At 44.3% G+C, this 12,634-nt stretch overlaps 1 protein-coding gene across 3 annotated transcripts in view; it reads right to left on the reverse strand.

The window, feature by feature from the left end:
• The window catches only part of LOC137426817 (transmembrane channel-like protein 7), a 52,707-nt gene that overhangs the window by 2,040 nt on the left and 38,033 nt on the right, over positions 1 to 12,634 (reverse strand). For all 3 annotated transcript variants that reach the window (XR_013623612.1, XM_068115742.2, XM_068115743.2), the window contains exons 11-15: positions 5,638 to 5,735; positions 5,352 to 5,535; positions 599 to 729; positions 285 to 440; positions 110 to 188 (exon numbers count right to left, since the gene is read on the reverse strand). Coding sequence is in view for 2 of the 3 variants with exons in the window: in XM_068115742.2 (XP_067971843.2) it covers positions 110 to 188; positions 285 to 440; positions 599 to 729; positions 5,352 to 5,535; positions 5,638 to 5,735 (648 nt within the window). In the remaining variant the exon portion in view is untranslated. The remainder of the gene's footprint in view (positions 1 to 109; positions 189 to 284; positions 441 to 598; positions 730 to 5,351; positions 5,536 to 5,637; positions 5,736 to 12,634) is intronic.

Consider the following 12,634-nt stretch of genomic DNA (forward strand, 5'->3'; position numbering starts at 1 on the left):
TCTAAAACGAGAAGAATGCACTTCCTATCGATCATGATTATCAAATTCAAGTTCAAAGGTTGAAAGGTCACGTGTGAGTTGAAAAAGAATGAGTGGGCCTTAAACGTACCGCAGTGAGCTGGTCCTTTAGCAGGTGACAAGTGTGTCGGTAGGTGCTGCTTACAATCAGGACGTATGCAATCAGCAAGCTGTTGGTGAGACGGGTCAGAGGATAGGAAGGCCTGTGAGTGTAACGGTGAGCTCAATATAATGCAGAAACACTTGGTGCTTGCCTTGATGCCTACCAGGAAACGATGAAGATCAAAATGGCAAAGAGCTGGGAGGTAAGGAACCTCACGATGGCTGTTAACCATTGAGGAAAAGCTTCCACCATAGCGACGATCTGGTCCCAGGGGCGATGATCATTTTTGAAGGGTCCACAGGCACGTGATGGGGTCATGCTAGACTCAAAGTGCACATACATGGCAATACGTGAACGTGGTAAACAGCGAGCAAGACTTTACTTACAGTTTACGGTCTCGAGTGCTCAATAACTAGTGTGAAGTAGCCGAAGGGAGACGATGGCCTAGCGCTCACGTACAGCAGCAAACGAACCAACCTGGTGATGGTGTAGCCGATGGGGATGCAGGACAGGATGAAGCCAAGAAGCAGCACGACGTAAAAGAAGAACTTGGAACTGGAGGCGCGGAAAGGACGACTTGCTGGGCGACACGTCTTTAGCAGGGCTAACTGGAGAAATGGAGAAAGGGTTCAAATCGATTTATTCTTCTCCTACGATTTTTTTGTTTTTTTGTATACAAGATCGAGGAACATTAATGACAAAAAAAACAAAGAAAAACGGACACATCAGACGAAATAAAGGGAGCAGGAGACCAGATGTGGAGAGAGGGGGAAGCACACAAGTAAAACATTTGAGAGCAGGGACATCAGGAGATCTTTGGGAGGGAGAGGGCTTGGGGGGAGGAGGCGTGGGAAGTGGCATGAGGGTGGGAGAGGTAAAAAAAATACATGGAGTAAAAAAAAAACAAAAAAAAACATGGACACAGCTCGGACTTCCAGAAAAGAAGTCGGTATTTCAGAAAAAGTGGATCTGGGGTGAATTAACGGGGGTAGAAAATATCAATTCTAATGAGATCGATTTAAATGAAAATTAAAATGAGATAGAGACTCCAGTTAGCAACCATATCCAGTCATTCATGATCCAACGTAAGACCATATTCCAAGTACCTCAGAAGAGAGCTCCAAAATATTGAAATACATATTTATCACTGCTACCTTTTCACCCATGTCTGTTTGCTTGTTTGTTTGTTTGTTTGTTTGTTGTGAACAGGATATCTCAAAAGATTATGGACGGAGGTGGATGAAAATTGATGGATCGGTTGGATGAGTAAGGAGGACAAATTGATTCGATTTTGGTGAAGACAGAAATCCGGACCCAGATACGAAAAATTTTTAAAGTGATTCTTCACTCATTGAGAGGCGGGACCAAAATGATAGCACGATATTTCAAAAAGTTGGGAAGAGTTATGAAAAAAAAAACTTGGTGGACGAGTTGGTTTGGTGACAAGAACAAGCCGATTAGATTTTGGTTCAGGTCCGAATCCAGATCCGGCCCATCAGTGGATACAAATCATAAACTGTTCAGCCTGGCGGAGGTATGCGCTCCCTCAGGTGCCCTTCTAATCTGAAATGCGGTTTCATAAACTTTTGAAAACCTCAATTGCCCCCGCCGATGAAGTCGCCGGAGGTTATGTTTGGGTTTGCCGTGCGTCCATCCGTCCGTGATAGGTTTTTGTTACCACGATAACTTAAGAATGCCTGAAGGAATCGATGTCAAACTTGGTACAGGTATGTACAAAGATGCAAAGACGAACTGACTATATCATGGGGTCAAGAGGTCAAAGGTCCAGTTAGGTTAAAAAAAATTGTTACCGAGCTAACTTGTAAACCAGTGATGGGATTTTGACCGAACTTGGTACAAGTACAGTGCATTCAAAAAGTATTCAGACCCCTTCACTTTTTTCACATTTTGTTATGTTGCAGCCTTATGCTGAAATCGTTTAAATTCATCTTTCCCTCATCTATCTACACCCAATACCCCATAATGACGAAGAGAGAACGGGATTTTAGAAAGTTTTGCAGATTTATTAAAAAGAAAAAACTGAAATATCACATTGACATAAGTATTCATACCCTATGCTATGACACTTGAAATTTAGCCCAGGTGCCTCCCATTTCTCTTGATCATCTTTGAGATGTTTCTACACCTTGATTGGAGTCCACCTGTGGTAAATTCAATTGATTGGACATGATTTGGAAAGGCACACACCTGTCTATATAAGGTCTCACAGCTGACAATGCATATCAGAGCAAAAACCAAGCCATGAGGTCGAAGGAACTGCCTGCAGAGCTCAGAGACAGGATTGTGTCGACGCACAGATTTGGGGAAGCCGACAAAAAACATCTCTGCTGCATTGAAGGTTCCCAAGAGCACAGTGGCCTCCATCATTCTTAAATGGAAGAAGTTTGGAACAACTCTTCCTAGAGCTGGCCGCCCGGCCAAACTGAGCAATCGGGGGAGAAGGGCCTTGGTAAGAGAGGTGACCAAGAACCCGATGGTCACTCTGGCTGAGCTCCAGACATCCTGTGTGGAGATGGGAGAAACTTCCAGAAGGACAACCATCACTGCAACACTCCATTGATCTGGGCTTTATGGCAGAGTGGCAAGACGGAAGCCTCTCCTCAATGAAAGACACATGAATGTCCGCTTGGAGTTTGCAAAAAAGCACCTAAAGGACTCTCAGACTGTGAGAAACAAGATTCTGTGGGCTTTCATGTGTCTTGGTGTTGGCCTAATGGTTAGGGCGGCGGGCTTTGGATCCTAAGGTCCTGAGTTTGAATCCTGCTGAATTAATGCCAGGTGGAGTTCACTCAGCCTGTCATCCTTCCAAGGACTGCAAAATGAGTACCAGATAACTGGTTATAGAGGCATTGCATCAGCGGCAGATGCACCCACTGAAAATGATGCAACCAGTAGCCGGGTGGCTGCGTACTAACCACCCACCCACTAAAGGTATTTTAAACCAATTTCAATGGTTGCTGGAAGACAGGGCAGCATGTATAATCATACTAACATAATCAGAAGACTTTAAAAAACAAACAAAAAAAATACCTATTTTGGGGGGCAACCCCTCCCCCTCCCCCAATCCCACACACCTCCTCAGACCCCAATTTTTCTAATACCTTGAACAAACATTGGAACATCACGGGTGATGAAGGTTGCGGTGAAGTATATGTGTGTGTGTGATCGATTACCAATGGGGATAAAGGGTTGATAAAATGTCATCGGTTACATGGTCCGGCAGCCATATTGGAAATTAACGAAAACCTTTTTTAAAAAATCCTTCTCTTGAACCACTTCATCAATATATGCAAAACTTCAAATATCTGATCAACTAGCCACGAGGAATAAAATTTGATAAGTATGACATCATAGGTCATGTGGTCTAGCAGCCATATTTGATCAAAGCGAAAACCTTTAAAAAATCGTCTCTGAAACTGCTTAAGCGATCAATGCAACACTTCAAATATATGATCGATTTCCCATGGGGGAACAGTTTGATAACTATGACATCATAGGTCATATGGTCTGGCAGCCACGTTGGATTGAAGGAAAACATTTTTAAATCTCCTGCAAAACCTCTTCCTGTTCAGGCTGGAGTTCCCCAAGGTAGTGTTCTGGGCCCTGTGCTTTTTCTGGTCTTCATCAATGATCTCTCTGACTCTCTTGAAAATCCTCTCTATCCCTTTGCTGACGACTCTACTCTCTATCGCTCCATTCCTCATCCCTCAGATCGGCAGTCTGCAGCCTCCTCCTCACTCTCTGCAGACCTGGACAAAATCACAGACTGGGCAAACAAATGGAACATGTCTTTCAATCCTGATAAATCTCACACTCTTACGATGTCTCTCCGAAAAGACCGACTGGACAACCCTCCCATCCACTTTCTGAATAATCCTCTCCAAGAAGTTCTGTCACTCAAGCTTTTGGGTCTCACTAATTGCCATGATCTTTCCTGGGAAAACCACATTTCAAATCTGGCCTCCAAAGCCAGTCGCCGACTGGGCATCCTCCGTCGTGCGAAGTCCTTCCTTGGCACACCTGAGCTCCTCACCACATACAAGGCTTTCATCCGCAGCTCTATGGAATACTGCTCTCCCCTCTGGGCTGGTGCTCCTGCCTCACACCTAGCCCGTCTTCACGCTGTTGAAACCAAAGCTTTCAGAATCATTGGAATCTCCCGCGACGAAGCTAACTCCAAGGGCCTTTCACTCACTCACCGCAGGCAGGTTGGTGGTCTTTCCGTCTTCTACCGACTCCTCTCTGGCCTTGCCCCCCCCAGCCCTCTCTGGGCTCTGTCCCCCAAATATTCCTACAGGTCGCACAAGATCTGCCTGCAACCCTCTTATGGTTAAACTGCCAAAATCAAGACTTTCTGCTCACCTTCACTCCTTCATTCCTCTTTTCTCCCACCTCTGGAACAAACTCCCTCACTCTCTTCAATCCCACTCCACCCTCCAGGTCTTTAAAACAGCTGTTCACCACCATCTCTTATCCTCCCCCATCCAAAACCTTGATCTTTTCTACCCCCGCTAATTTCGGTCCCCTTGTGTTTTATACCTCTCCCCCCCCCCCCCCTCCCCTTCCCACGCCTCCTGCCCCCAAGCCCTCTCCCTCCCACACTTCTCGCTGCTCTCAAATGTTGTGGTTGTGTGCTTCCCCTTCTCTCCCCATCTTGTCTTCCGCTCCCTCTTTTTGTGTGTTTTGTTTGTCTGGTTGATTTGTTTGTGATGTAAATGTTAGCTCTTTCACGAGCCTCGATTCAGTATACAAAAAAAAAAAAAAAAAAAAAAAAAAACACTTAAATTATAGATGCAAAACTTCAAATATATGATTGACTACTCATGGGGAAAGTTTAATTATGACATCATAGGTCACATGGTCTGGCAGCTTTGTTGGATAGACAAACAAATCTTATCCAATCAATGTGAAATTTAAATAAGTGATTACCCATCGGAAATAAAGTTGAATAAAAATGAGGTCGTGATTCGACAGCCATATTGGATAAAGGCAAAAACGTTTAAAATTATTCTCAAAGTGCATCACCGATCAATGTGGGGCAGCTTGGTCCCTGGCATACCTGCTTGCATCTAGTTATATTTTATTTTTACACCTTATTGTTAATTCACCAATGTTTGGAGCTTCAAATACTCAGGAATGAAATAACCACTTCAGGAGGTAAGCACCTGTGTCATCATAGAGAGGATGAAAGAGTCGACGCATTGCTCACCTTTTTGATGTGGAATAACATGCCGTATTTCAGGAGGTTTAGCAGTGGAATGAGAGGACAGTAGTACAATCCCACCCAGCACACCGTTTGCCCGTAGACAGTGGCGAGGACATTATCTGGCACATCAAACTCCATTTCACCCCACCAGTTGGTAACACGGCATTTGCAGAATTTGACAATCAGTCTAAATGAAAAGAGGAGCATTCAAGATTGAAGTGCAAAAAAAAACACGTTATGGGGCATCATTGTGGGAGAAAAGGTGGGACGGAGGAGGTGCAGCACATACTTGCGAGGGAACTGATAGAGCAGAGTGACCATCAAGGTGGTAAAGAAATCGAAGACGGCCAGCTTGTACATCTCTTGTCCCACACGTGTCTCCCAGCACTGAGAGGAAGCAAAGAAAAAGAGAAATAAAAAAATGTTTTTTCATCTCTGGTTTTTCATCATTTGTGGTGATGTCAGATTTATTAATCAACCAGACTTGGTGGTGTAGTGGTTAGAGTGTCTGCTTGTGAGTGTGGATTCGAACCACATGCAAATCAGCGGTTCTCTCCAGTTCAGGTTAGGACAGGAATTTTGAGTTTGGCCTGGGTACCGGTATAAAATGGTTATTCTTTTTTCCAAGGGTACCATGGGATCTTCAACGTACATCGGCGGATGTTTGTAAATGGAACACCCAGCTCTACATGCCTCTGAAGGACAGCACACTCGGCGAGACGACTCTCGGATTCGTCGGACTGTTCATTAATCTGACTAGTGGGGTCACCCGTGGGAATCCCACGGGCATGGAGGTGTATCGTTGCGATCGTTGCAGCCATTTTTGCGGTACCTGGGACAATAACGTTAGACGCGAGTCCAAACCTGAAAATGCTGGAGACCAAAGCTGAAATTGGAAAAGCACAATGTACCCTATTTTACTCCAGGGGGTCCCAGGATTACCCACCCAAAATTTCGTCGCGATCGGTTCAGCCGTTTTTGCGGTACCTGGGAACGGACGGACGGACAGACAGACGGACGGACATTTGGTGACTTATAGTAAGATTAATAATGGAACATCATGTGATATCATCAGGGGGTCGCTGCATCACACAAAAAACTATTCGGAAAAATAAAAAATACATTGTTAAGATGTCTGGTCCTTTTAATCATCCTTTAAATCGTCTGGTCCTGGTCCATCCACCAGCACTGGCTGTCAGTGGACTCAACAGATCATATGGTGTCTTTGAGAGTCATTGCCAGCTCCAGGAACAAATCAATAATTCTTGCCCAAACTACAGGTAGCAAGTATTCTGGTCTCATCAGATCTTCCTCAACATTCTCTTACATTGTTTATTATCTGAGTGTGGTTGTTGTCTGTGCTGCAACTCCAACAGTGTAACAAATTCACACCACCAGGTGTTCACATGTCATGTGTGAAGGGCCGTTTTGTGTTGCAACGGGAAATCCATTATTATACATTCTTTTGGATGTTAAAAAGAACCTCTTCTACCTGTCACAGGCGTATGTATATGGGGAGGGGGTGTCGATTTATGGTTTATACAAAGGAGGTACTTTTAACACTGTATAGGAATTCATTGAGGCTTTATGTAGAATATCGTGTGCAGTTTTGGACACCACATCTGAGGAAGGATATAGCTGCCATAGAGAAGATTCAGAGATTCACTCCGGGCCCAGCTAGACTCAGCTATGAGAAGCGGCTGAAGGGGACGGGGCTTTATACATTAGAAAGAAGGTGATTACGAGGGGTTTCCGATGGAGGATGTTTAAGATAATGAAGGGTATAGACAAAATAAGGGGAAAAGAGTTCTTCGGCACAATAGACAAGCCTGGTGCTGGCTTAACATCTTCGGATATTGAGTTTGAGTCCATTGAAATAACACCAAGTGGGTTGACTCAGCCCGTCATCCTTCCAAGATCAGCAACATGAGTACCAGCTTAGTGGCAAAATGGGCACTGCATCAGCGGCACACCAGCGCTTCCAGAAAATGATGCAACCAGCAGCCAGAAGCTGCATGCGAAGCAACAAGCACAATAACAAGGACCAAATCCTCCCCACTCTTCCCTGCTGATTCGGCGGAGCAGTGCGGTCATGGTCAGAGTGCCGATTGGTCCACATGGACCCACCCATTCTCTCTCATATTCCACACGAACACCTCACACACAATCGCTCGAATCACCACATATCGCTCTCACGCATATGCATCACATATCCACAACAAACATTTAATTATTTATTTATTATTTTCATTCTTCTTCTTTGGGGAGTGACCTTCCCGACAAAATACCGACCATCCCCAACTTTACACCCATACGCACAGACAGACCGAACACCAGAGGTGGAGGCCTTGTCACCTACATTCCTAATTAAATTTGATACACACGTATCACACAACACACAAAAGCACTTCTACCACCAGAAAACTCTCGAACTTCAAGCTTTCAAAATTCAAACTGGTAACAAAATAGAACACACAAACATCATACACATTTACATACCACAAGACACGTAGCCCACTGTACCAAGCAAATACTCACCACAACTACACAACCTTTGTTTCCTCCCAAACACCATCATCGGAGGGGACTGCAATGCCAAAGACAAGGCCTGGTACATCCACCAATCACCAACCAAGCTCCAGATGCCAAACCATTGCCACACAACTAAATTCGTTATTTATACTTTTAAAAAAACACACACACACACACACACACACACACAATTCTGTTCTCCATCACTTTTCACTACAAGCATGTGAAGAACAGTCGAACAACTCCCTTCAGATCACCTAGCCATCATCCTTACCATAAACAACTATAGACCTCAGCGCAAACAAAAACAAAACATTCACCAATTACAAAAAAGCAATGTGTGGGCCAACTTTGGGCACGACACTGAACAAACATTCCAACAACTCAACAATACCAATATCACCAACATCGACATCCGCATCAAACAGTTCAGAATGATCATCACAACCACAACTACCAAATACATTCCAAATGCCAATATCAAAAAATACAACCCAAACTACTCACCAGAAATCGCACACCTCATCAAACAACGACAATCGAAAACACAACACACCAACACCCAAAGCACCAGACAGAGTAGACAGGATTCAAACACTAAACTCAGAAATAAACAACAAATTACTCATGGAAAAAAAAACAAAAAAAAAAACACAAAACTGGCACTCCTTTCGACAAACACTAAACCACTCAACCACGACCAAACACTTGAACGAAACCATAAACAGCATCAACTGGAATGGCACTCAGTAGCATACCTCCGCCAGGCTGAACAGTTTATGGTTCGTATCCCACTGATAGGCCGAATCTGGATTCGGACCTGAACCAAAATCTGATCGACTTGTTCTTGTCACCCAAACATCTCATCCACCAAGTTCAATCATAACTCGTCCATAACTTTTTTTTTTTAATATCATGTTATTTATCGCTTTTCACCAGATCTCTCAATGGTGAAGAATCACTTCGAAATTAAATAATTCTCATATCCGAATCCATATTCCGATCTTCACCAAAATCGAATCGAATCGTCCTTCTCAGACACCCAACCGGTCCACCAAGTTTCGTCCAAATCCGTCCATAACTTTTTGAGATATCTTGTTCACAGACAAACAGACAAACAAATGAAAAATCGGTCAGAGACCGAGGACTTGCCGGAATGTACTTTTTATCCGCCATTTTGGACAAATATGGCGGCCGAACCACGTGACCGATGACGTCATCATTATTTGTTTTCTAAACTAATTTATTCCTTGATGCTCAAGAAATTTCATCTTGATCGGATGAAGTTTTGTACTTGTCGAATTATGACGTCATAGGAGGCACCTATGACATCATCATTAACATATTTTATTCCCCATGGAGAGTTCTTTACAATGAGCCATGTCTCAATTTTTTATATTCAGCACTTTCGGAGATATAGAGGTGCAAAGTTTTTCCGTTCTTCCAAGATGGCGGCTGAACCACATGACCGAAGACATCATCATTATTTTTTTTCTCCACCAGTTTATGCCGACATGGCGCTCAAGAAATTGCATCTTGATTGGATGAAGTTTTGTACTTGTCAAAATTATCAAATTATGACGTCATAATGGAGGCCTTTGGCCGAGAGAGTTAAAAATTGGGCACAGTCTATTCCAGGGCAAGACAAATATGTGTGTAAAGTTTGGCGATTCTACGTGCAACGGTGTAGACATAGTGCTGCGCACAGACAAACAAACAAACAGACAGACAGGGGTGAAAACATAACCTCCATCCACCTTCGGTGGCAGAGGTAATAAACTCCAGAAGCGGCATAACACCCTCACACGCAGCCATTACTACCACAGACAACATACCATCAGAAAAACAACAAGCTAACATCGTCATCTACCATTACGCAAACATAAGCCACATAAGACGCAGAAAGGAGGAAACAAGACACAAACTGAGCAACCAACCCGACACCATCACACCATTCATCCTGCACAAACAACAAAAACATCAAAAACTCGCAGGCTACCGGCCCTGACAACGTCTCCAGTTTACATTCAAAACACCTTGGACCACACGGTATATCAGCCCTCACAAGTATAAAACAGTTTATCCGACCAACATTCAATAATTCCCCAAATTTGGAAACGGCAAAATTATTACCCTCCTTGACCCAAACAAATATCCCACCAAAGCAGCCTCCGACACACCTATCACATGACTTTACACACTCTCCAAAGTTACAGAATGCCTTGTACTTACACTCACGAACCCTGACATCCCTCTCTCACACACCAAGCATGGATTCAGACCAAACCACTCCACCACCAATCTCCTCACAAACTTCACACAAAACACCTTTGAAGGCTTCAACAACAGAAAATCACCAAAACACACTATTCTCACCACAGTAGACATCAGCAAAGTGGTTGACAAACTCCCAAAGCTTTTACTCACAAACAAAATACTCAACACAAGCATGCAAAACAACACCAAACGCTGGCTGGCAAACTACCCATCATGCAGACGGTCATTCGTAATTTTTGATGGCAGGTCATCACGCACACGATACTTTCCGGATGGAGTCCCTCAAGGCCCAGTCCTCTCTCTCTCTCTCTCACACTCTTTAATCTGTTAATGCACGACATTCCACAACCACCCGAGAACATACAATTAGCTTCATATGCGGACGATATAACCATCACCTTTACTCATAGCAACATCAACACCGCCACAGCACAACCTCAACCCTTCCTCAGCACCCTACAAACCTGGCTCACCCCCCTCAAAATCAACACTCAGTCTTCTAACAAATTACACCAAGGAACATAACGCTGCACCACACATCACACTGAACAACACCCCTATTCCCCACACACACCAAACAAAAATACTCGGCGTCACTTTTAACACATCCATGTCATTCTCAGATCACATCACGAACATTAAAAACCATGCACACCCAGGGTGAACACATTTCGGGCACTCACGGGCACTAACTTTGGACACCACAAAGAAACATCACTAACATACAAACAGTACATTAGATCAGTCATTGACTATGCCAGCTCATCTTGGGCCGCCAGCCTATCAAACACATATCTCAACACCCTGGATTAACAACAACCATCGAGCACCTACACACAGAAGTAAAAATGCTAAAAACCAAAGACCACTTAGACATGAGAGGTGCCACAGTTCCTTGCGATGGCAAATGCCAACCCGCAGGCTACCGGCCCTCATCAAACAACGACAATCGAAAACACAACACACCAACACCCAAAGCACCAGACAGAGTAGAAAGGATTCACCATGCCACTACATGAAAAACCATCCACAGGCCCCTAGACACATTAAAACTACACGACAAATACACTACAGTGACATCCTTCGTAACATCCCCCCACCAAACAACGAAAACTACAAAAAAAAACACATCCACACCACCATAAACGCAATAAACAACCTGGGCCCAAACAGTATCTTTGGCACAAAACCCCCACCCATTGATGACACAGAAACGACTCCCCAGGTCTGATCGTGTTCAACTTTCACGCCTTCGCTGTGGATACCACCCTCAACTTTTGCACAACAAACATAGACTCGATGACACCACTGACGCCACCTGCAACCACTGATAGGCCGCTCCACACACAATAAAACATATCATGGAAGACCTCATGGTCTTGGCTTCACGAAGGCAAGAACAAAATATCTTGGATGTGAGGGATCTCTGGGTCGTTCCTGTGAGATCGATCAGTTATCTCCGTGTCGCTGGTTTTTCAACCAGAACTGACTGGGGCAATGCAACAACAAGCACAATAGATAGTGATAGGACCAGGGTACATAGCATGAGAGTAAAGAAGAGGAGAGTTATGATGGCAGTAAGGCAAGGGTCTTTCACTCGGGTCTTTCACTAGTTAATGTATGGAATGGTCTCCTTGGAAAGGTAGTGGCACCAGAAACAGTAGATAGGTTTAAATTGGAATTAGGTAGGTATGGTACTAAGAAGCACTGGAGCTAGAGGGGTACAGGGATATTGGCAGGCCTCTTAGGTGCTTAAGTATGGATGGGTGATTGGCGGAGAGCGGTCTGTGAGAGGGCTTCGTTATGGAAGAGTGTGTGGTCAGGAGTTGTACATTCTTAACCCTAAAACTGCCTTCGCTCACCCAGTCCCACAACCACCCTACCCCCGCCCCCCCCCCCAAATAATCATAATAATAATAACCCCAATTTTTTTAACACCCCGGTAATGTCCTTGGGCTTGGAATGCTTCATTCACACCCACTCCTCCCCCACCGCAAATGAAATCAAATCGATAGCTTGAGAGATTTGTTTGTTCTGGTGTTGGTGTAGCACAGGCATGATGGGCCGAACCTCCTGCATCAAATTTTCTTCCTTGTTATTCCTTATTATATTTTAATAAGGAGAGAAGAGGTATTGGGGTTCAGGGAGTTACGACACATAAAGAACCACAGAAGGAACTTCAACATAGGATGAGGCCATTAGGCCCATCGGGTCTGCAATACCACTAACACTCATATTCCCCTCCATCCCCACTGCTTCTAGGTGCATGTCCAATTCTAGTTTAAATCCATCCACGGCCTTTGCTGACACCACCTTTCCATGGAGGCAATTCCATGCAATAACAGCTCTCTCTGGGCTCTGTCCCGCAAATATTCCTACAGGTCGCACAAGATCTGCCTGCAACCCTCTTATGGTTAAACTGCCAAAATCAAGACTCTCTATTCACCTTCACTCCTTCATTCCTCTTTTCTCCCGCC

The sequence above is a fragment of the Myxine glutinosa genome, chromosome 5, assembly GCF_964187855.1.
Source record: "Myxine glutinosa chromosome 5, kmMyxGlut1.1, whole genome shotgun sequence".
In the NCBI taxonomy this organism is placed as follows: Eukaryota; Metazoa; Chordata; class Myxini; order Myxiniformes; family Myxinidae; genus Myxine; species Myxine glutinosa.